A 23926-nucleotide genomic window follows, 5' to 3' on the forward strand; every position below is an offset into this window, starting at 1 on the left:
TGTTTCTCACCCTTTACAAGTACTTTCTCTTGACCAAGGACATGTCTGCGGGACACTCCGTCACCTCGACGCCCTTTCACTACTGCTTGTACGTTTTTTTTCGTCCGGCATCGGCCAAGCAATCGGAAATGGACGGCGATGGATCTGAGGGCTAGTCCCCATTGGGCAATTGCAAGGGGGGTTTCTTCTGGAGGAAGAAGACATGGTCGTTGACTGTGGTTGATAGCCGACTCCAAATTTTGATCTCGAATTCAAACAAGCAGCGTATTTCTCGGTGGCGTGGGGAGGGGAGTGTAGCTTAAGGCTGTGGCACCGGTGATACAATACGATAATTCCGTAGGCAGGAGATGGACGGAGGGACAAGCAGGAGGATAGAGGGGTTGGAGGAGGAGATTCTGCTGCGGGGTCGGAGCCAATTGATGACTTTCTAGTTACGCTCTTCCTCCCTCGGTTACGGCGCGCAGGTCCGCCTCGAAGGAGGTCTTGATATTGTTGCTTACAGATATTTACATATTATTGTACTGTATCCTCGACGACCAATTCTACTCCGCTTGTATAGCTGGTGGTTTTTTTTGCTGCTTCCTTCCTCATCTTTACTTGGTAACAGATCAGGAACTCAAAGTGACACCGGCCACAGGACATCTCATCAGGACATACCCACCAGTTTACTTACTACCACCACCCATAATGGCACCGTCTCTCCCTTTCGAGTTGAACGACCCCGACCTCCTACACCAGGAGTCGTACGTCGACGGCAAATGGGTCGGAGCCAAATCCGGCAAGCGCTTCGACATCATCGACCCTGGCTCCGACAAGACCTGGGCGTCCTGCCCGGACAATGCCGTCGAAGATGTCGACGGGGCCATCCAGTCCTCGTACAAGGCGTTCCAGGAATACAGCATCGTCAACCCGCGCAAGCGCGCACAGCTCCTCATGAAGTGGCACGAGCTCATCACGGCGGCCAGGGACGACCTGGCCAAGATCTTGACCTACGAGACCGGCAAACCCCTGGCCGAAGCGTACGGGGAGCTCGACTACTCCCTGGGGTTCACGTGGTGGTTCGCCGGTGAGGCCGAGCGCATCCAGGGGACCGTCGCCGTCCCGGCGGCCCCCAACCGACGTGTCTTCGTCGTCAAGCAGCCCATCGGCGTCGCCGTCGCCCTCGTGCCCTGGAATTTCCCCATCGCGATGATCCTCCGCAAGGCGGGCGCCGCCTTCGCCGCCGGCTGCACCATGGTCGTCAAGCCCAGCCCCGAGACCCCCCTGACGTGCCTGTCGCTGGCGAACCTCGCGAGCCGCGCCGGCTTCGCCCCGGGCGTCTTCAACGTGCTCACCACGAGCCTCGAGAACACGCCGAGCCTCAGCGAGGCCATGATCCTCCACCCCCTGGTCAAGAAGGTCACGTTCACGGGGAGCACGCGCGTCGGCAAGGTCGTCGCCGGCCTGTGCGCCAAGAACCTCAAGAAGTGCACGCTCGAGCTGGGCGGCAACTGCCCCTTTATCGTCTTCGACGACGCCGACCTCGACCAGGCCCTGGCCCAGTTCATGGCCCTGAAGTGGCGGCACGCCGGCCAGGCTTGCATCACCGCCAACCGACTCTACGTCCAGGCGGGCGTGTACGAAAAGTTCACAAACATGCTGGTCGAGAAGACGCGGCAGTTGAAGGTCGGACACGGCGCCGAAAAGGGCACGACCATGGGACCCGTCACGACGCCTCGGGGCCTCGCCAAGGCCGAGGAGCAGGCGGCCGACGCCATCAAGAACGGCGCCAAGTTGCTTTTGGGGTCGGGCAAGGCGCACAAGGGCGCGACCGACAAGGAGGGTGCCGGGCTCGGAAAGGGCGTGGGAGGTTACTTCATGGACCCCACCATCCTGGGGGACATGAAGGACGGCATGCTGCTGAGCAAGGAGGAGACCTTTGCCCCCGTCACGGGCATCTTCAAGTTCGAAAAGGAAGAAGAGGCGGTCCGCTGGGCCAACGACACGAGTATGGGATTGGCCAGTTATGCCTTCACAAAGAGCGTCGACCGGGTGTGGAGGATGTTGGAGAACTTGGAGGCTGGCATGATTGGATTGGTGAGTGACCTCCTACTGTTTGTTGTTGTCTTCCTCGTCAACAGATGTTTCGTTGATATAATGACTGAACTGACTTTGTCATCTTCACAGAACACTGGCAACTCGTCCGCGGCAGAGTCTCCGTTCGGTGGTATCAAGGAAAGTGGATACGGTAAGGAGTCGGGCAAGGACGTTGCGGTCAATGAATATTTGATTTCCAAGACGGGTACTTTGACCATCGATGGACAATATTAAATGTATGCCGAGGAGAGAGATGTTCGGGGAAGTAGTCTCGGTTGAAAATATGCGTCGAGTACCAAGGATGAAGTCCGGATTTTGCTCGAATAGTCCAAGTTTTGTCATGATATGAGTGGGAACATGCACGTGTTGTATATCAGGTAGATTGTAGTCATGCCATTTTCCACTTCTCCTTTCTTGAAAGCTGAGGACAAATTAATTGTAAAATGCTACAGCTCAATCAGGTGTATGTATTGTGCTTTGCAAAATTCCGTAAAAACCTTATTTTTTTGCAAGTTGTATGAAATCTGCACACCGCCATATGGCCTGTATCAACAAACTCATCCTGCAGCCGCAATAGCCCTAGATAGCACTGTAATTTACTGCAATATATCGTAACTACATATAAACATGATGTCGAATCGTACAAGGCGCACAATAACTCTATCCCGTCGACTCCAGGAGTCATTGGCCTCTCAATCACTCCGCGAGACCCTTGTTACTTGTAACGCTCGCATGAAGCGCAAAAGTGACGGCGATAGCCTTGCAACGAGGGCTAATAGGGCAAGTTCAAAGCGTCGCGCTATGTCTCTAAGCCCTCATCTCTCTCGAACAGCTAGTCCTGACCTGCCAGAGTTATTAGAGTCACTAGAGTTGCCGCCGAGACTAAGTATTGAGGAGGACATTATGTTATAAGTATAGAAAGTGTTAAATCTTCTTAATGAGGATAATAAAGTTTTATCTATATCTAGTAATGCTAGAGAAGACGATAAAGAGAAGGGGGAGATATTAATGTAAGCCTCTCTGTCGGCGTAACCTAGTTATTAATTGAATACTTCGCCGCATACCGCAGAGAATGACTTAAGTCTAACTAATATAAACTCTATTAAATTAGTATTTAAGATTAATAAACTTTTCTATGATATCGCCATAGAAATCTTTATTAAGAAGGTTAAGATCCTTAGTACGGAAGTATTATATTAGGGTTTTAATATTGTTAATACACTCCTTAAGTATAAAGGTCAACTTAAGTATTAATATAATAACTACAATTAAAAGACTCATAAATTACGCCTCCCTATCTTTAGGAGTGAGTTCATAATTAAATAAGGTAATAAAAAGCTTTATTCCTTAACTATGAAGACTTAGGAACACTTTAAGAAGGCCTATTAAAAGTGGTAAGAGCTTTATTATGCTCGAAAAGATAGCTATAAGAGTAGGACTGAACTTAGTGCGTATTTAGCACTAGTATACTTAATTATTAAGAAGCTAAAATGACGTTAACTAACTAGTTAATATAGCTTATTTAGTGAGGACGTTTTAATATCGTTATTATCTCATGATAATGTCTTCTTAAGCTATTATCTTAACTTAACCTAAATATGTCGCTATCACAAGGAAAAGGCTAAGAATAAAAGGTTAAAGGGTAAGGTAATCTCTATAACATAATAATAGTGAGAAGAAAAATAACTCTAGACATAAAAAGAGGTCGCCGCCGAAGTAAGCTTTCTTAATATCTTAAAGAGACATTATTATAAGTTAAAGAATTGTAAGAATTACTCTTATCTATATGTTAATTATAGAGGATAGTATTTTTCTCTATTCACGTTATTAGTTTAGCGTTAAAGCGATATAATTATAAAGAAGGCTTCTAGTGTGATAGCTAACTAGGTACTAGACGTGATCATAGTGGCCCTTCTCTCAGAACGGAATAGGAACGAGAAACGCTATAATACTATGCATTAACCTCTACCTATTTACTCACTAAACTATATGTATCTATTCGTGCTTAATATTAAAGAAATCCTGTTGATAAGTTACCTAGCATAACCTTCCGCACATATCTATTAACCTCCGCCATTAATAGCTACCGCTGCCGCCGCTGTCACTAGGCCTTAATTAAGCCCTCCATAACGAGAGGGTGATGATAATTAGAATATATAGGAGTACTTTAATTAGCTAGCGACTAAATATTCTATTTATGTGTCTAAGTTACTAGAGATTAAGCTCTCTGTTACGGATTATAAATAGGGCTTCTCTAATCTACGAATATGTATAGATAAACATTAGAAGGCTATAACTATTCTAACTAGTTTTATGACTAAAATCCGTAATAACCTTAAGGAATTTGCGCGTTTAGCTATAATAAGTGGAGACGGTTTTAATGATAATATAAATGGACGTTTAGTGAGTATTATATTATTAGGGAATAGCAGTTAATAAGGGCTTATTATATAACTTAGTATGGTATTAGAATTATTTTGCGTGTTATTATCTCACACTATACTTATTATAGCATATAGCTTAGCTAATTATAGTTAGCGTAATCATATAATAGCTATATTTACATAACCTTAAGAATAGATAGATTAAGGTATATAGACTAGGCTTATTATTGCAGAATAAAATATCTATAGCCCCTTCTTTTTTTATCTATTCTCTGCTAGTTACTATACCTTATTAAATATAGCCGCATCTATAGAAGTAATTATGAGCTATTTTAGCCTTATAGACATTAGTCATTACTAAATAAATAAAGGTATTAAAGCTATTCTCATAATAATAGCCTAGTTCTCTATTCTTTTGTATTCACTCCTTTAACTCGTGAAATAATATCTTAATTAAATTAAGCTTTAGAGTATATAGAGGTAAGTACTTAAGAATGACGCCCTACTTCTTGCATATTCACTTAACTCTATCAGATTGATGAATAGTTATATTGTTCATGATTAGAACGGAATAATCTCCTAAGAAGGGGTTTATCTTATTAAGCACTCCTTAGAGAAATGTTTTGAATTGTTCGGCGTTAAAAGAGCCTTAATAGACCTTATAAGTGAGCTATCTATCTGTTGTCATCATAGGTAAAATGCTCTAACTAGTAGATTGGCTACTTAGTAGTTACACTCAGTATGGAGTGTTATGGGCCGACCAGCCAAACTTTCTATCTATAGTTCTATTATTTACGGCGCTTTCATTAAGTGTTACTAGTTAGTTACTAGTGTAATTAGCTATCTATACTATATAGGAAGTGATAAGTTTATTGTCTTACCTAGTATTAACTCTGGTTACTTATTTATATATAATATTTATAGAGTTAAGTGCCCAGAAGACTATTAATATATGAGCGTTAATACTAAACTTATTGTGGAGAAAATCGCAGCACTTATCTAGCCGCGCTATTAGCTAATCTAGCATAAAATCACGAAGTCCTTTCATTACAGTATAATGAATTAACTTTGAACAACCTTTAATAGGTACTATATTATTTATTTTAATGTCTTAATAGCGTAGATCTCGTTAAACTTTGGAAATATAGACATTAAAAACCCCTTAAGCCTTTGCAATGGCTGTGCCTTTCACTCCTGCCTAAAGTGTAATTAACACGGCCACTTTTACCGCAGGATCAAACTTTGGCTGTGACGGCATTATAACCACGCCTTTTTATATAGTAAAATTTAGATACTTAGATAGAGAATTTACTCCGGAGTAAGATTATCATATAATATTTATGAAATTATAGGGTGGTTGTTGAGAAATATGGCGTTATGTTCTCACCGCTTTTATGATTGTTGAATGTTTTGCATGTTGCAAAAAAATAAGGTTTTTACGGAATTTTGCAAAGCACAATATATCGGTTGAATACTCAATACGAAGTGTACCTCGGTAACCTCGGCTTAGAAAAGCATGCCAAACCATGTCAATAGAACGTCGTCGATGGCTTCACTTTTGATTCGTTCTTGAACCATTCATGTACTTCGTCATCCGCACCATCAATGATCTTTTGACAGTACAACTGTTTCGTCTTGGTGTATAGAAGATAGGAACACCGATTCATCGCCCGGCTCGATTTGCCAGTACCTTTGACCTGATCTGTTGTCCGCGCTGCAACGTGACTTGATATCGATCTAATTGTACTGTACACCTCTCGACGACACATCCAACACTTTTTTTTTTCAACTACAGAATAACACCAGGGCTTTCGTCACGTCAACAGCAAAGCCTCTACTCGTCCGACCGAGGGACGCCGCGCGCGCGCACACACACACACACACACAAAAACACACAAAAATGAAGGCGATACAAATATCAGAATACGTCAAGTCACACTCGGACCTACGAGTCACAGACGTACCCAACCCGGTCCCCAAAGCGGACGAGGTGCTGGTGACGGTCACGCACAGCGCTCTGAACCACGTCGATTTACTTTACGCCAAAGGTCTACACCAGAACAACCACGGCGGGCTGGTCAAGCCTCCGTTCGTGCTGGGTTTGGAATTCGCCGGCGTCGTGGCGTCGGCGCCGCCGCGGTCGGGATTCGAGGTCGGCGACGAGGTCTGGGGGGCGAGCGTGGGAGGTTACGCCGAACGGATCGCCGTCCCGGTCTCGTCGGTCCACCGTCTCCCCCGGGGTTGGACCCTCCACGACGTCGCGGGCCTGGGTGCCGCCACGGCCCCCGTGAGTTACGGCGCCCTGGTCCGCCTCGCCCGCCTCCGGGAGGGCCAGACGGTCCTGGTCCACGCCGCCGCCGGCGGGTTGGGTGTGTTCGCCGTGCAGATCGCCCACGCCCTGGGCGCCAAGGTCGTGGGCACGGTGGGGGGTGAACAAAAGGCGGCCGTCGTCCGCAAGTTGGACGGCGTTCTCGGGGTGGTGCGGTACGACCTGGATGGGTGGGAGAAGCAGGTTTTGGATCTGGTTCCAGGGGGCGTCGACGTCGTATACGACACCGTCGGACTGGTGGGCAAAAGTATCCGTTGCCTCAAGTTCGGCGGGAGTGTCGTCGTCGCGGGATTCGCGGGCCTCGGTGGGAAAATGGAGACGTTGTCCATGAATAGGGTTTTGCTCAAGGGAGCAAAATTGCTGGGATATGTGAGTGTTTTTTTTTCTTTCTTGTTTGTCGTGACGCAAAACCTGTTCATGTGTCATGAGAACTGACACACGGCACAAATAAGAGATACGGAGAGACCGGACGACGCAACCCCGGTGAAAACGAAGAGGTCTGGAAGGGATTGAACTCGATGCTCCAGGGCAACAAGATCAAACCCGTCATCTACGGCACGTATCGAGGTCTAGAAAGCGTCCCGAAAGCTTTGGACGACCTGGCGTCGAGAAAGGTTTGGGGCAAGGCCGTCATTGAGATTCGGTCCCCTTTGTCGGTCGTCGACACCAAGACGGGTGCAAAGCTATAAAATGTACAACCGTGTCACGAATCTTCTCTTTTCAACAAGGCTCTATCTCATCACCAATCCACCGTCGACAATCAATTCCTGTCCGGTTATGGCGTCCGCCCAAGGACCGGCAAAGAACAATACCGCCCCGGCGAGGTCTTCGGGGGTGGTCACTCTCCTCAAAGGTGTGATGGCTTTGATTTGCTCAAACACTTCCTCGGGGGTCGACGCGCTCGCGTCCGTCGTTTCCAATAATCCACCGGAAACCATGTTGACCGTGACCCCCTTGGGTCCGAGTTCAGCCGCGCAGGTCCTGGTGAAACCCAAGAGGGCTCCTTTGGCGGCGGTGTAATCGTGGTAAGGGACCACGGGGTTGTGAAACAAGTTACTACCAATGTTGATGATCCTACCACCACCACCACCGCCGCCGCCGCCGCCAGCAAACTTTTCGAACCCGGGTAAAGCGGCTCGGGTCGTGTTCAAAGTACCTCTGAGAAACCCCTGGAGTTGACCGTCGAAATCCGACCAGGAAATGTCGGGGATTTTGCGACGGCCCGACTCGCCGTTGAACTCGAACCCACCGGTGATGGCGTTGTTCACGACCGTCGTGATGGGTCTTTGGAAATGTTTTTCCGCCGCGTCGAACAAGGCCTTGACCTGGTCTGGGTCCGTAACGTCCGCTCGAAAGGGGAAAGCACCACCCATGTCTTTGGCGACACCCGCAACGGTCTCCGGGTCGGATGAGTGGTAATTGAGTACCACTTGTGCCCCTTGGGCTCGAAATGCTTTGGCGATGGCCAATCCAACTCCTCGTGACGAACCTGAGGGTTTTGGGGAGTGGTTGGCATGTGCGAAAAACAGTGAAAGATTTGAAGGGTAATGGGTATTTTAGGGGTTTGGGTAACCGCCGACTGCGGTCAAGTAAATGGCTATGACTTACCTGTCACGAGGACAATTTGATCTTGAAGTCTCATATTGAAACTTCAACCGAATATGGATTTGAGATCAAGGAGATTCGCCAAAGGAGAGTGCAAGAGGAGTTTCGGAAGAATTTCTTGATAGGTGACTTTTGGTGATCGTAAATGATATTGAGCAGACTGGCAAAAAGAAAATTCAAACGACTATCACGTCGATATTACCTAGGTACCTAGGGAGAATAGGTAGGTGAATATCCTGGGTATCTTTACAAGTATTGCGGTTGGACTCGGAGTTGTTCCTTGGGAATCGGTTCGACTCTGATGATTGCGGGGTCCCTTTTTTCCCCCTACCACTTTCACCCACGGTATGAAATATTTCTCTCTTAATCATGGTAGGACATAATTTCTCTCTCTCTCTCTCTCGTCATTATGAACAAAAAGTAATACCAAAGAGACTAGGAACGAAATGAAAAAAAATAAAACCACTCTGCGTGGGACTCGAACCCACAACTAAATTTGGATATTAGTTTTGTGTTCATGGTAACGCGTTGAAGGAGAGTTCTCTTACCCTCCAGATTTCATAAATAGAAGTCTGGCGCGCTACCATTGCGCCAGCAGAGCACGTGAAGTGCGTGCCCCGGTTAAGAAGACGCCCTGTGTGTCTGTTCGGCGAACATTTTACACCGGTTTTTGCCGTGTCGAATATATGTCACTTTCTCAGGCCGCACCCCACAGCGGATTGTAGATTCCTCGATAACTTTGTGCTCAGTATGTGTGACTTGGCGTGGAGTATGACGTCACCCAGTGATCACTCATCAATGCTCTCCTCTACAAGCACTTGTGTGCTTCTTAGGATGCTTCGTTCCTTGGTGTTGTTAATCTCTCTCCTTGGCCTCAGCTGTATGTAAATAGTCATGGTTGCTATATACATGCATACTCTCAACACTACATTCTACAAGTAATAGTTTCTGTATCAAATCACTCCTCCCACCCGCGTCACACCTGCATTCCATGCTCCATATCATCCAATTGCATTTCAACTACATGCACCCTTCCCCCTCATCGCTTCCTTGCATTGCCAACACACCTGCGTCGATATTCTCGCCAGGATCTTGACCCCTAACCCTGGGGAACAAAAAGGCCCGTCCCTAGCGTTCTCTTCCGAGGGCTATGGCTGTAAACGAGAGAAGAATTTCAACTGGTTTAGCCCGATCAAGAGCCATCCTGCATCCATGACTTGCTTGGTTCGTCTTCTTGCTTCTGGTGGTTCGCAGTAGGCTTGCATTGGTTTCCCAGTGATAGAACCTAGGCCTGTAGGATCCCACTGTCAGCCTCGAGCACTTACACCGGTCAAGGCGCAGTCGATCAGCACCTGCTGTTTGATTGGCAGCATTCTACGCGAGCATCTTTCACTCTTGTTCATATCACATTGCGGCGCTTCTTTATCATGATTCTCGAAACAAAATCCCATGGCATCCTCGATTTTGACACCTCATTTCCGCCATGGAAGCGGTCGGCGCGGCAACTGCGATTCTGACCATAGCAATTGAATTCCAGCATATTTGTAAAAAGCTGAATCGATTCATCAAAAATGTAAAACATGCTCACAATGATGTCGAAGTCATCGCCCACGAGGCAGAGACATTTTTTCTACTGTTGCAGCGATTCGGAAAGACGATGCGGACGGCTGACTCACCTGAAGGAGGGTTCCTGATGGATATGGGTTCCAACCATATATCCGAAAAAATCGTGCAGGCATCGCAAGTCATCGGGAAGAAGATTCGACATCTACTTAAAAAGTCGGAACCTCTCCGACTTGACAAGCCAGAATACTCCCAGATCAAAAGATGGCTCACTCTCCTAAAGTGGTCCAGTTGGAAGGAAGAATGGTCACAGATCCACCTGTTTCTCGTTTCCACAAAACTAGATGCAGAGTTGCTCATATCGATAATAGGCCTCGAGGCCCTTATCAACCACAAAAAGGCACTCGAGATTAGCCATAGGGAAGTTCCAGAGGATTTGCAACAGGAGCTGTACGTAATCAATGATCCGCGTCGAAGGAAGTCAGTTTGCTAACCTGGCCACAACAGGGAGGTCAGCAGGAAAGCCATCAAAGCGCTTCGTAGGAGTGTTAAAAAGTTGAAGAACAAATTCCAGCGCCTAGAGCTCCGCACAGAAGATCGAACTGCTGTGCAGGTAAACATACTTCTGGCTGAGACAACTCAACATATTGTGGAAAGTTATGTCAACACACACGAGGAGATCAAAGCCGTTTTGACGACCGATACCCCACCGACATCTCCCCAGGTGAGCAATATGGAATCAGGAGGCACAGTCGGCCCTTCTGAGGAGGGAAATCCTACGCAATCTCGAAATTCCATAGTAGAAAACAGCCTCATAGTCGAGAATGGCTCGCCTGGAGGATCAGAAACCCCCAGTATCATTGATGATGATGACGACGGCGAACTAATCGACATCGTATGGGAGGGTGGGGACTCTGTAGAAGAAGTCATTGAGCGAAGCTTCAGAAGTCAAGACTCCGAAGTGGTCGTGGAAGAAATGGCGAGGGAAGTTCGTGAAGAAAGTGACGGCGGAGCATCTACAAGCCACGATTCCCGACAGTCGATAGATGATGGGGTGGTTGAGGAAGGACCGAGTGTCCGCGAAGAACATACAAGCCGTGCTTCCCAACGATCGATGGATGAGAAGTTCATTGAGGAAGGACCAAGTGTGCCTGGAGAGATTGAAACTGCAGAGGCTAATCCCGCGCTTTCAGAAACTGAGAGTGCGTTATCATTCATGGACTTCACATATTCGGAGGAACCACCAAAGAAGAAGCCCTCCGAGCAATGGATGCAGTCAGCGCAATACGGCCTTCATGGTGGGAAAGTACGTCGACGCAGGCAACGGCCCAAGACTCTGGATATGTCGCCACAAGACATTGTCGTCGACCGGAATGATGGACTAGGCGCACGTCATGAATATCGGCTTCCGCGGCGGCCTAGAGATTGGTCGACATCAAAGGACTGATCGCCCTGCCGTCCACCTTTCGCTTGCACGTCTGGTGTTCTCGCGCAAAGATGTACAGTACAGTATTCGGGGCCCGTGTTGAAACTGGAATTATCGTCGCCAAGGGAAGTTGTGAATGCCAATTTCTCATCAAGCACCGCCAAGGAGATCGATGGATCGAGTTTAGAAACACTTTCTCCCGACCGTGACTTCATGCACGATTTTGTGCTCGTACCGATAACCATACAGCCGCTCGTCAGGCCCGATTTAGAACAGACGGGAACAGTGTGGAGCGAGGCAAGAACCTTTTGACACAACGGTAGCAGGGACTTATAAGTAGAAACGCGCGTCTGGAAGTTGAGAAGGCGGCACGCGACTTCGCTTCTCCCCCACATCGTCACATCGTCACATCGTCACATCGTCACATCGTCACATCGTCGTCGACAGGTGGAAGTTCTTTTGACGTGAAGTCGCGGACTGTTAATTTGGCTTTGTATTCCGTATAGTTGGGAATCTTTGCTCTTGTGGTTGTGGTTGTGCCTGCCCGAGTATTGAGAAAGTCATATGTACCCATGACCGGTGGCCAAATGTCGGGTCTCAAAAGTTATGGCAAGTGCCCGCAACAAAAATAGACAGTAACTTTTCGCGACAACCGTTTCGATCAAGATCAAAGTTTGAGCCTTGACCCTGTACAGCATAAATGAGACGGCGGGAAGCTGTTGTACAAGTACACTTCACTGTTAATATAGCTCCCGAGACGATCATTTCCCGTGCTACCCGTTTCAATACGAGCATTGGGTTTTGGCCATTCGATCCGGGGGTATTGTTGAAGATCCCGCATCCAGACCAGGTAAGTAGGCACGAGTGGATGTACATACTTCGTACTCGTATTCTGTTGTATGGATGCCTCGTCGTTGACTCACTAAAGGTTGATGATAGGTTGAGTTGTCACCTAAGTAAGGGGGCTCCATAAGAGGGTGACGTCTCCCATCAGCCAGCCTCTGGGGGCTAGAAGTATAACGTCCACCGGCGCGTGAGAGACTGGTCAAAGAGAAAGGGAAAAATGAAACCGGATTCCCGTGGAAGTATAGGACCCTGTCATGTCAATTGAGGGCATTTTGCCTGGCAGAACAAGACCATAAAGAGTTACAAATGTTCCAGCTTCAAGCCATTACGTTTCTTGGCCCCGGCAAGAAGACGTGAAGGAGCGAGGCTCACAAGGCAAACAACAGCAAGATGATCGAGTCTGGCGTTGTTTGTAAGGAGTAGGCGGTAGGCCAGCGTCGCTCATCAACAGAGCGCGTCAGGACAATGATGCCAAGCTGTCTGTCGCAATGTGTCTGTTGAAATTCGCAGTCTATACAGAAAATATCGTGAGCGACAAGTGGTGCCGAGCTTGGCTGTTGAAAAGTGAAAAGGAGGATACCTAACTAGGTACTAGGTCAGTTTCACGAGAGCTTCATTAGCCTTTACTTACTTTGAACCAGAGTGCTTATTACCTCGACTCCAATGGTCCGAGGTGAAGAAATTCTACAGTACGGAGTAAATTGTTTCACGTCATCTTTTCCTTATTCTTTTCTTGGGACTTTAATAGCGCGCAAGTGTGTCACCAGTGTCAAACAAAAAAAAAATAGGTCGTACTCCGTATTAGTAGTACTATCAGGGTATCTTAGCTGGATCGGGAGTGAGGAGAACGGCCAACACCAACAATATTCTAGAGTACTACGCGTACTACAAACCATCAAAAGTCACATCTGGCGTTGAGGTACTCCGTACTGCATATTACATACTCCATATAAGATCCTCATTCATACGAGTACATACTCCGTAAGGAGTGATAATACGAGTAGAGAATATCCCGTACCTAGTGACAAACCACCTCCTCTTTTACCGTCTCACCAAACACCCTCCCTTCGTGTGCACGTTCACACTGCCTCGACATGATTGGCAATCTCCATACCACCAACCACCCCCCAACTAGGTTTTGTCACTCCTCCTTCTCTCATGCTCGCTCTAGGATCACTTAGCCATGCCCACTTAAAGAAATGGGCAAAGTCAGTGAAACTCTCGTAGATCATGCATTCATATTATTCTCTTTCTTTTTTCTGCTTCTCCTACTCCGTATTGACAGTGCCTTTCGTCTGGTCGACTTCTTCCCGTCGTCGTCGTTGATTCGTCGTGACCATGACGGCGTTGTTGTTCTTTCCGACCTTTGTGCTACTACTGCTGTTGTTGGCCGCATCGAGCACGGCACTTCCACCACCCAATCACCAGTTTCACATCACCGCCAGCACCACCACCCAGCAGGAAAGCCTACAACCGGCCTGGGCCAACGATGTGAATCCTGCGTCGATACATCACAATATACACGCGGACCAAGACTTACCTGTGGCAGAGGGTGACGCATCGATTCCGGTAATGGATTTACCTGATCAGACCGAAAACCTACCATCGGCACCTACGAGTCTCTTGCCATTCTTACAAGAAGACTGGTGAATGATTCCCTTGTTGTCGAGATACTACCAACAAAAAAAAGGAGCACCGTCAACTTCTTCGCCGACAGCCTACAGGAATTCCAGCAGACCAACCATTGAGCGAAAACTATTGCCCAATAAATCATAGATCTACACGAGCGACAACTGTCAATCTTTCCTTAGCGTTCGCTTCCAAAACATGACGCCCTACGGCCGTGGGTTGAGTCAAGATGCCATGAGCACAGATCAGACATCTCGTAATCGACAACCCATTCACACTGGTATGGGTGTCGATATCCTATACATGAACCCATTTTCAAGTATAATCATGTCCACTGCCTCGAGTTCCAAGTATCGACACGCCTTTCGAGGTCGAGAAAACTCACCGCGACATTGGCCAGCGCCGACTCTCGCCTCCCAACAAAGAAGGGATATGATGGAAAGATGAAATTATTGTTGGGTCTGGGTCCCGAAAAGATCTATGGTGGTCACTTTTGCCTGGCCACGACGCTCGCCAGTTGCCTCAGAGTTCTCCAGGATTCACCCTTTTTGTCCTGGGTGGAAAGAGCAGGTAAAGTTGAAGGCTAGCGCCAGCAGTCGACAAGCATCACGATATCCTTTGGTGTCTCACTTGGAAAAGGGAAATCCGGAGGGGGGGCTGTGCATTTTCGCCTGAGCGTGCGATCAGTGGATGTAATGACTTGCCACCGTTGAGGCCTTATGAGCATTCCGGCTTCACAAGTAAGCTTTCTTGGAGTAGTGGGCACTGAAGGTGTCATTTACCACGGATATATGACTCGTTGTCCTTACCAGTTAGAGGAGGAAGAAGCTGGCTTCTCCTCGATGAGGGCGTCGTCATAGAATTAAACATCGGTGATCTTCCGGAACTAGACGAATATATTGCTGGATATGGCGACCAACCATTCTGTAAGCTTGAAGTGATTTTCGAAATGTTGTATCAGTCGGCCGAAACCAGCCTCATTCCAATCCAACATTCGTTCTGCCGGAGCGAGTGTCAATTTCACAAGGAACGAAATGGCGAACAAACAAAACACTCGCAGACAGAAACTGTGATTTTTGGTTTTCCGACTTTTTCATTCCATTGTTCCACTGGACGGATCTCTTCTATGCTTGTAATATGTACACTTTGATTCGGGCAGCTTTGTATACCTCCACCACCGCATTCCCGATCGACCCATCGTTTGAATCGGCATAGGGTAGCACAGATGATGTAGAACCAACGACGTTTTCAATGGTCGGTTCTTTACGTCGCCTTCGGGTTAGGCTTTGCGTTTGGGTTCCGAGGATCGTTCTTGTACTCGTCCGCTGCAGGTTTTTCGGGGTTACACGTCAGTCTCTTGAGTTGTCGCGACAAAGTTCGCTCCTCCGGGGGTTTCGGAGCTTCGTCGTCGGATGGATTTGGACAGGAGAGTCACTCACAAGCCATCATGGCGTTGGCGCCGGCATTGATTGCGTACAGAACGATGACGCCCGCCGCGTAGAAAGGGATCATGGGTTCGGCTGCGCTCGGGGGTTTGTGGTCAGTGGAAGTTCTCTGTCTCTCGAGATCAAAGGTCTTTTGTTGCGGGACAAAACTCACCAACTTTGCCGGGAAACTTCTTGGGGATCCAGCCAGGCATTTTGAGGACGGGTCTGGTTGAGGGTTTGAGAGGTGTTGATTCCGTGAAAGAGTGTTGGGAGGGGGGTTGCTGCTGGTCAAAAGTGAGCTTTGCTTTGCTTCAATGTTCCCGAGCTCGAGACCGAGCTAAACCCAATCAGGACTGTCTTGGCGTATTTGACGAGTTTGCGTTGCGGTTCGCGATCGCAAATGTTGTTTACCCGTCGTCGAATGCGGACTCTCTCCCAGAAATTGGTGCTTGGAGCCATGTGTTGAAGAGTCTGAAGAAAGAAAAGTTCTACCATGGCATCCCTCGGCCCCGCCGTCTCGTCACTGCGGTCCTCGCTGTCTCTACTCGACTCGAGTATCTCCATTCTCGACGAAGGCGTGTCCGACTTTCCCCGCCTGTGCAAGGTCCTGCAGACGCAACAACATTTCGAACTCCTGCCCGAGCCCACTCTGCGAGAGGCGCAACAGTCGCTGGTCGACGAGATCGTGCCTGCCATACACCAATTGCTGTCGACGGTGGACAACTACGTGAATCAATTGGGTAGGAAGGAAGAAAGCCTGAAGGCGCGGTCGGAGTTGCTCGAAGGACGATTGAACAACAACAATAACAACAGACGAAGCTCGAGCTTCGGCGGTGCCATCGACCAGCCAATCCGCAACGACAGGTCGTCGTCCCGTACCCCCGGTCTCAGCGACACCAAGATGCTAGAGATGAAACGTATGCAGCAGAAGAAAGAGCGGCTACAATATGCCATTGAGAGACTGGAACTGCAGAGCAAGCAACGCGAGCGAGAACTCAGAAAGAGCATGGCAATTGTCCAAGATTGAAAAAAAGACATCATCTCGCAATGCATGATACTGCATTCGACCACGCCAGCCATGTCTTTTAAAGCCCGTTTGAAAATACCCTGAACAATCGACCGGCCCGCCGACCAGGTCTACAAGTCATGACACCCGCACTACAACAGCATATCGAACGCGATTGATCTCACACATCACCGCTGGAAGCCAGATACAGCGAGTCACACCAGAGAAATGATCATAAGTTTAAACTTGTTTTCATTGCTATCACAGTTTCATGGGTTTTGAAAATCCAAAAAGCAAAAGTCGTGATCTGTATGCTCGGAAGCATGCTGGATGCCCAGGAGGAAATGGCCCGACCCAACAGAGCGTGCCATTGAGCGGACTAGCAGTTGGAGAAACGGTACAATCTAAAGGGGTATTTCTCAGGCAAGCAATTGCAAGGGAATGTTCGCTTTGTACTGAAAGAAAGGGGAGGGTCATCTATGTCAGCGCTTGATGGATACCTTCTGACATGGGTTGAATTGGGAGCGAGGAGGGCACGAGTCTTTTAGACATCCTCTTTGAAGATCAGGATGTCCGAGATGACCGTCGACGCTACGACGGCCGCTTCCGTGCGGATAGGCCGGCAATCGCAGCGCCGAGTATAGAACTGGGGGCTGCTGGCGATATGGCCAATGTCAATTTGGAAGCCTCTGACGCAGCGTTGGATGAGGTGGGAGTTTGCTGGTGCATTTCCTCCTAGGAAGGCTTCAACTCTTTCTTCTCCTGCGTTACAGTGTTGTATTCGTACACGTGGCTGACGTCAATATTGTGCATCTCAGGGAGAAATTTGCATGCTGGGTTATTGCAGGCACTTCCCCTCGGACACATGTGGCCCAAGCAACAGGCCGGATCCGCACAGAAGGGGTTGAAGCAATTCGAGGTCCTGGCTTTGTATCGCATTGTGTCGAGTTGGGTTTGGGTCAACTGTTGGGAGTGGTCCCATGCACAGGTATTCCCGAAGAGACAGTGGCCACGCAAATAAAAGTTGTTGCACAGCCTCGAATTCTTGTCGTAAAGAAGCTTGAGGTATTCCTTATCGTAGGTCAATGGTGTATCAAGACGCTGGCCATATTGATTCTGGTATATGACCGGCGAGGGAATAGGCACTGTCGGAGGATGTGAAGGCTTTTTGTCTGCTGGCGTCAGAGCTGCACCTGTCGTCGGTCGGCCAGAGATGTAGCTTGCAGGGGCAGGTCTCTTGACTCCCGCAACAATTTGGTTACCATTGATCACTTGAATCTTTGTCGTCCTGAAGACGGTCGTCAACGCCACTCGATTGAACCCTTGCGCTACTTTTCGGAGATCAGAAGCGAACGGCGGCCCTTCAATCAGGGTTACGCGATCATTGATGCCCCCAGGAAGCGCATACGGGCCGAGAAAGCCTGCGTAGCTGTTGTCTGCAGATCCTCCAAATACAATATGCTGACAATGGCGGTTTCGATAGAAGAGCTCGAAGTTTGCTTTGGGTAGACCTGTCAAATCAATCGAATCGAGGAAAATTTAAGTTGACATACCTTTCAACTTGGAATCTGCAGCTTCCTTGTTTGGACCAGCGTCGATGTAGTCGGACAGCAGGTGGCTCTTATTGAAGCCAGCGATGAATTGATCAAACGTCGACTCTTCGGAGATGATCTTGGCAGCTTTGAGAGCACGAGCAAAACCACGCACATTAGCATATACACGGATGATAATACGATCGTCAGCGTGGAATTTGGGGTTTGTTTTGTAATAATCGAGAATTGAAGATCGGAGATGCTTTCCAGCGTCCTCGCCACCTTCCATGCCTCTTGGAAGAAATTCATCGAGAAACTGTCCAGGTCAGCAAACATCATTAAAGACGGTGTTCCTCTTGCGAAACCCCGTCGGCACTCATGGCCTCACCGGCATGCTATCGCCATCTATCAGGACAAGCAGGAACCTGTCGCACTCCTGGTGTACATTAGTCTAGAGCCAGTAGCGGTATGAGAGACAAGTAACCGTTGATGTCTGGACATGAGATTTGTCTGCTTCCGCTTGGACCATACGTTGGTAGTAGGTGCGGGCAGTATCTTTGGCCATGTCAAGTTCGCCTTTCGCAGCATCTCGTTCTCGGGTACGCTCCTCGAGTTCGGCCAACATGTCCTATGGAGGTGTCAATGATGTCCATCAATGCAACAAAAGGTATACCTCTAAAAGAGTTTTCTTCGAGTCATCATTGCGGTAAACCTCCTCCACCCGCGCCCGAAAGGACGCCATTGCCACATATGAGGTCGATCACGGATATTTGAAGTAAGGAATGGGAAATATTGAGCAAACATGAAGGAACGTGAAGAGAGGTTGCTGCCATCTAAACGCTGATATATGGTTAGTGCCAAGACGTATCGATAATGAGCGCCGCTTTTATGACGCGCCAACGCAGTCACATCTCTCTCTCACTCTATTGCTTTGACCAGCCTTATTTCCTACTCATATACCCATACAATTGCCGCCGGTGTCCTTGTCCTTATCGTTGTTCAGCCATTGATGCGAGATGGACTTGTCAAATTCCTCTCTCTACGGTCAAAAGCACTTGAGCCGGGATCGTAATCGAGATCCTGTTCCGCGAGTTCTCTCTGCTGGCCACTGCTGCTGTTCACTCTACATCATTATTGCCGAATCGACCGACTCCTCTGCTCTCTCTTTGCCCCCTTCGCGATGTTCCAAAACCTCTCACTTCTACCGACTGTTGCGGGGGCAGCCGTCTTCACCTATAGAACTGGGAACCGGGAAAATCACAATGAAGATTGGATTGGGATGAACAAACAACCTCAATGGGGTGCCCAAGATCTGTAGCTCAGCTTCATGACAAGGTAAGATCACTATTGTACTCTATTGCACTGTATGCCGGCATCATGATCTACCCCGATTCGGTGGAAGCGGTGGCTTGAACGTCTCCGCGGTCGACGACATATCGAAATGGTGTTACTCTGAATACCGAACTATGAATGCTTTGGAAATCTATCGCATTTGACCTGGTCGAATTCTCGCACGATGGTTTCCATTCTTCGTCTTCACGACGTCAGGTTGAGTGGATACCAAGAGGAACGAGAATACACTTTACCTACAGAAAGAGCATGCGGAACGCCGGCACCACCCACAGGCCGCCATCTCATGGATTCCTTCAAGACCTGACTCACGTATGGAAGCTTCTCATAGTCGGACCATTGAGGCGTCCTGTCTTGTCCAACCACGGCATCAATTTCAGCCTGTGCCTTCTTCTGCACTTCTGGAAGACATGTCATGGCCTTGAGAAACGCCAGGATACCTGACGCTGTCGTGTCCGAGCCGCCCTCAATCACGATCCCCGCAAGGAAGTACAGCTGATGTTTCGTTAGCGTTAGCTTTCCCGAGTCTAGTTGATCCAGAACTCGATCCATCATCGAATCTCGCGGGCCCAAGGCATCTCTTCGTCTGATTACATCCTCCACAAGGTCTCGATAGAGAGAATACATTTCTTCCTTGACCTGATTTGCACGAGAAATCCAGTTGCCCAGGAATCGCTGAGGGATCCATTTGAGAAAAGGATAAAAGTCGACCGGAGGTGTGCTGCCCAGCTCCATGACCAGTGACCAATGCTCCATGAGCTCAAACATGCGTCTCATATGCGACGTTGTTATGTCGGGTGTACGAACTCCAAAGACTATCGTTACGGGGATGGGGGTGGTCAGTTCTTATCTCTACTCCTGAATTTTTCGGGGTTTCTGAATCTCATACCTAGACTCATGATGATGCTGTTTGCAAATCGTTTTGGATGTTTCATCAAACCTTTCGGATCGACGACGTTGTCCCTCAACATCTGAATCGCTTCCGCATTCACCACGTTGACATGTTTCTTGTCACACATGGTCTCTGTAAATTCCTGTACGATCACTTTCCGCATCGTCCTCCACTTGGGACCGGGATCCATGACGAGGACATGATCTCCGCCTGTGATCAAATTGCCGACGTACGACGGCGGTCTGAAGCTCGAGATGGCGCTCTGTTTGTCCAAAAGCTCACGCACCACGCGACGGTCGGTGACGACGACGGCCGTGCCAGGTCCCAGTTTGAGGGAGAAGATTCCTCCGTACACTTTTGCCCACTCGGTAAATCTATCGCACGGGTTAACTTTGTAACTCTGTGAATCTGCCACGGTGCCCCTAAGGTGTTTCTCTTTCTCTCTCTTTCTGTTTGTGTTGGAGACCTACTTGAAATGAGCGCCCTTTAATGGAATTTGATGAAGGTTCCCCAATAATGGTAGTGTCAGTGGTCCTACACGAGATGTGAGTGTGATGGACCGGTAAATTACCATTGGCTTCTTCTTTGGTACTTACCTGGTGGATAGTTCTTGCCTCTTCTCCCTACAGTGCAAAGAGCGTACAAGAAAATGCTGAGTGTGGCCAGGCCAACAATCCATGATGGTTCGATCGACATTACGATAAGAATGAATATATACTACTTGACCAAGGTCGTATACCCAGAAACAAGCCTCAAAAGATGGCCAAGTTCTTCTTTATCACGGCATTGTACTCAGTCGGCGGTACCACGGTCGATTGATACTTTTCGTTCCCCGCGAGAGGAGCGGCTCCATCCCTACGAGTAACCACCTTGTTTCGTCCAATGTGGAGATTCCGGACCACACCCTTGTAGCCGGTAGTCATGACCTCCTCTGTCTTTCTCCGTGAAACCCGGGGTGACGTACAATGGGTGCTTCCCCGTTCATGGAGAATTGACATTTCAGGCTAGATCTTTCCTGATCGTATGTGTTCTCTCCACCGCATCGATCAGCCAGTGGATGATAGGTTTGAGACTCACATCATTGAGGAATACTTATACTTATGTTTGCATCACCATCGATCACCAGCGTTAAACACGGTCCGAGCATGAAAAAATGGATACTCTATCTGACAAAAAAAGATCTCCAAACTACGTCTTCTCCATCTTCCCCTCTTCGTACGCAGCCAGACGAGGGAACAATTTCAACGCGTTGCCCCGACTGATGGCGTACTTGAAGTCTTCCTTGAGTTCTGCATCGTTGAATCTGCTTGGAAAGGAGCGGATCGTCGCGGGCGGCGCGTACGGATAATCGGTGCCGAACAAGATGTGGTCCGGGGTGGTGACTTTCAACAACACGTCTACAACCTTCTTCGAACTCGACCAGGCCACGTCGTGGTAAGAGGACCGCACGGCGTTTTTGATGTCTCGGGCCGTCTTGGAAGCGAGGCCCGTGTCGGCGAGCGCCAACAGTCGGTCGGCCAGGTACGGCAGCGTGCCACCGGCGTGAGCCAGGATGATCTTGCAGTCCGGGTGGGCGTCCACGGTGCCGGCTACGATCATGCCCGAGGCCGTCCGGGTCGTCTCGTGAGGATAGTCGACGATCGGCTGAGGCAGTGACGGGTCGATGAGGTCGGTGTTGGCCGCGTGGGTGGGGTGCACAAAAACCACGGCCCGCCTCTCGTTCAGGGCCTGCCACGCGGACCCAAAATCGGCGTGACCCAGGTATTTGTTCGGGCTGCCAGGGGCGCCGTACCGAGAAAACAGGGTGACCCCGTCGGCCTTCAACACGTCCAGGGCGTGGGCGATCCCCTCCAGTGCCGCCGGCGTGTCCGTCAAGGGGGGGAGGACGCAGGCGAAGAACCCTCGGGTTCGAGGGCTCTCGTCGCGCAACGAGGCGAGGTACTCGTTCGTCTCCCGGGCGAGGGCGGCAGCCGCTCGATCTGATTGTCCTTGGGCGATTCCCGCCCCGGGGACGGTCAAGGAGAAAATGGTCACCCCGACACCCGACTCTTCACAAGACTTTTCGTCTGCGGAAATGGACCCCTCGGGCGTCCAGGAGCCGGACGGGTCTCCTCCGTTTTGTTCCAGTGCCTATCGTCCTTATATCCATAAAATTAATTAACCCATAGTACTCACGTAACAGAGAGTCAAGACGCGATCACCTACTGTCTTGTATGCCGGTGTCACCAAGTGGTGATGAACGTCGATCTTCTTGAACGGCATCGTCGTCGGGTGGCTCTGTTGCAAAAATATTGGCCGCTGGAAAACCCTCACAGATGGTATGCGATTCCGTTGTTTTGAAAATTCGCTCCATCTCTTTTGTCCCTTGAGATTCTCTACTTGTTTCTCGGCAAGATACAACCCTGGTTGCCCTGTTTCCCTTTTCTACTACACAGGAGGAGATCCAGGCATGACCAGATTAGGCAAATTTCCGGCTTCGGCCAAAATGACGCCAGCAGAGAGAAAAGCTTGGCGTTCCCGGGTCTCCACACGAATACGATGTAATGGCCCCAATTGAAGAACACTCCGATACACACATGTTTACCTACATGTAGGTAACCTACTCAGAGTCAAGTAGATGGTTGTAGTTGTATGCATTGATACGATTGGTCGAAAACCTGGCCGACAATGCGAAATACCGTTGATCATGAAGACGACGTCTTGTCTGAGTTCTGCAGACGGTCGAAGACACTGTGCTTCCGAATCTCCCGCAACCATGTACTCATTGTAGAAGAGTGGCCGGTGCAGAATGGCCAGCCAGGGTTGAATCTTAGAAAAATAATGTTCGATCCTAGTATGCTTTGTAAGACTTTTTTAATCTGCTCATAAGATAGTCCGGGAACGCTCACAGGTCCACGGCTACTTCATTAGGGATGCCCCAACCGTCGCGCCCGCTGACTGCTGAGCTTTGGTCATTCATGCCTGAACCAAAATCCAGTGTGGACGGCCGCACGTCTGTAGGGTCCTCGTTTTCTGAATTTATCAACAATCTGAGATCCGGGAGTTCGAAGGAAGCGTCCTCGCCCTGGCTACTAGAAGAATCTTGAACGTGGCCATTACCTAATCCATCTGCTCGGAGCCGTGTAGCCTCTTCGAAGGAGGAAGTGGGATTGTTGTTCAGCGTGGGCTCGCGAGCGTAATGGTCTTGTGACTCGTCCGACGTTGCATTCGAGTCCAACACTTGGAACAGGGTCGCTGTAAGGCGATCACAGCCATCACCATTGTTTTCATGACCAGGCAAAACATCTTCACCAACGGAGTGTGAGGTCTGCAAGCGCCGAGTTTTACGTTTTGGCGTATCTGGAGAGCTGTGGCTCCGGAGACGAGGCTTTTGTCTGAGCGGAAATGTGCACGACATTCCGAGGCGCCTGCAAAGGCTGCTGCCAGGTCGCGTCATATCACCTGTGTCTTGCTTTAGGGGCGATTGCGTCTTCCCTGAATATTGTTGCAATTCGGCTACTTACATTTGACTTTCTTCCTACGGAATGGTCGGTAAGACACCATCAGAACAGGAATGGGTGTCACGTACCTGCTGCATCTTTGGCAAGCCCGATTCACCGTCGGCGGATACATGGTATGTCTTCCAATGCCAGAGTTGGCTCTTTGATCATCGTTATCGACCTAGAAGTCGAGCAGTTGCAGTCAAGTGAGAGTAATGCAGTGCGGCAAAAGGCCAGAAGCTTGTTGACATTCTTGCACTGAGGGGTTTCTGACCCACGTGATTCGTCACTGCTGACACCGTGATGACCGCGATGACCGTGGTTCGTTTCAGCTGTAAGTATGTGACTTCACTCCATTCCCAGACTGGGGAAGAACATATCA

The 23926-nt window shown here is 48.9% G+C and overlaps 7 protein-coding genes and 1 non-coding gene across 8 annotated transcripts; 3 read left to right on the forward strand and 5 right to left on the reverse strand.

The window, feature by feature from the left end:
• Positions 1-468: 468 nt before the first annotated feature.
• On the forward strand, positions 469-2483 carry PV06_03404 (uncharacterized protein). Its single transcript, XM_016404189.1, has 2 exons — positions 469-2076; positions 2167-2483. Exons 1-2 carry the CDS (start codon positions 688-690, stop codon positions 2308-2310), a joined length of 1533 nt encoding a protein of 510 aa, XP_016265194.1. The 5' UTR covers positions 469-687; the 3' UTR covers positions 2311-2483.
• Positions 2484-7520: 5037 nt separating this feature from the next.
• PV06_03405 (uncharacterized protein) lies at positions 7521-8530 on the reverse strand (the record flags this gene model as incomplete). The annotated part of the gene is made up of 2 exons (XM_016404190.1): positions 8398-8530; positions 7521-8278 (listed from the first exon to the last, which is right to left on the reverse strand). The coding sequence occupies exons 1-2, from the start codon at positions 8429-8431 to the stop codon at positions 7521-7523; spliced, it is 792 nt and encodes a 263-aa protein (XP_016265195.1). The 5' UTR covers positions 8432-8530.
• A 327-nt stretch (positions 8531-8857) lies between these two features.
• PV06_03406 lies at positions 8858-8995 on the reverse strand. The gene has a single exon. It is a non-coding gene; the product is annotated as a tRNA-Arg (tRNA).
• Positions 8996-13567: 4572 nt separating this feature from the next.
• Positions 13568-13919, forward strand: PV06_03407 (uncharacterized protein; the record flags this gene model as incomplete). Its single annotated transcript, XM_016404191.1, has 1 exon — positions 13568-13919. The coding sequence occupies one exon, from the start codon at positions 13568-13570 to the stop codon at positions 13877-13879; it is 312 nt and encodes a 103-aa protein (XP_016265196.1). The 3' UTR covers positions 13880-13919.
• Positions 13920-14931: 1012 nt separating this feature from the next.
• On the reverse strand, positions 14932-15569 carry PV06_03408 (uncharacterized protein). Its single transcript, XM_016404192.1, has 3 exons — positions 15458-15569; positions 15298-15378; positions 14932-15183 (listed from the first exon to the last, which is right to left on the reverse strand). Exons 1-3 carry the CDS (start codon positions 15495-15497, stop codon positions 15122-15124), a joined length of 183 nt encoding a protein of 60 aa, XP_016265197.1. The 5' UTR covers positions 15498-15569; the 3' UTR covers positions 14932-15121.
• Positions 15570-15709: 140 nt separating this feature from the next.
• PV06_03409 (uncharacterized protein) lies at positions 15710-17753 on the forward strand. Its single transcript, XM_016404193.1, has one exon. The coding sequence runs from the start codon at positions 15779-15781 to the stop codon at positions 16310-16312; it is 534 nt and encodes a 177-aa protein (XP_016265198.1). The 5' UTR covers positions 15710-15778; the 3' UTR covers positions 16313-17753.
• Positions 17027-20761, reverse strand: PV06_03410 (uncharacterized protein; the record flags this gene model as incomplete). Its single annotated transcript, XM_016404194.1, has 8 exons — positions 17027-17802; positions 17845-18139; positions 18212-18259; positions 18308-18451; positions 19414-19988; positions 20063-20439; positions 20536-20599; positions 20662-20761. The coding sequence occupies 8 exons, from the start codon at positions 20759-20761 to the stop codon at positions 17027-17029; spliced, it is 2379 nt and encodes a 792-aa protein (XP_016265199.1).
• Positions 20762-22949: 2188 nt separating this feature from the next.
• On the reverse strand, positions 22950-23462 carry PV06_03411 (uncharacterized protein; the record flags this gene model as incomplete). Its single annotated transcript, XM_016404195.1, has 1 exon — positions 22950-23462. The coding sequence occupies one exon, from the start codon at positions 23460-23462 to the stop codon at positions 22950-22952; it is 513 nt and encodes a 170-aa protein (XP_016265200.1).
• Between the last annotated feature and the right edge of the window lie 464 nt (positions 23463-23926).

Source organism: Exophiala oligosperma, assembly GCF_000835515.1.
Source record: "Exophiala oligosperma strain CBS 72588 unplaced genomic scaffold supercont1.3, whole genome shotgun sequence".
NCBI lineage: Eukaryota > Fungi > Ascomycota > Eurotiomycetes > Chaetothyriales > Herpotrichiellaceae > Exophiala > Exophiala oligosperma.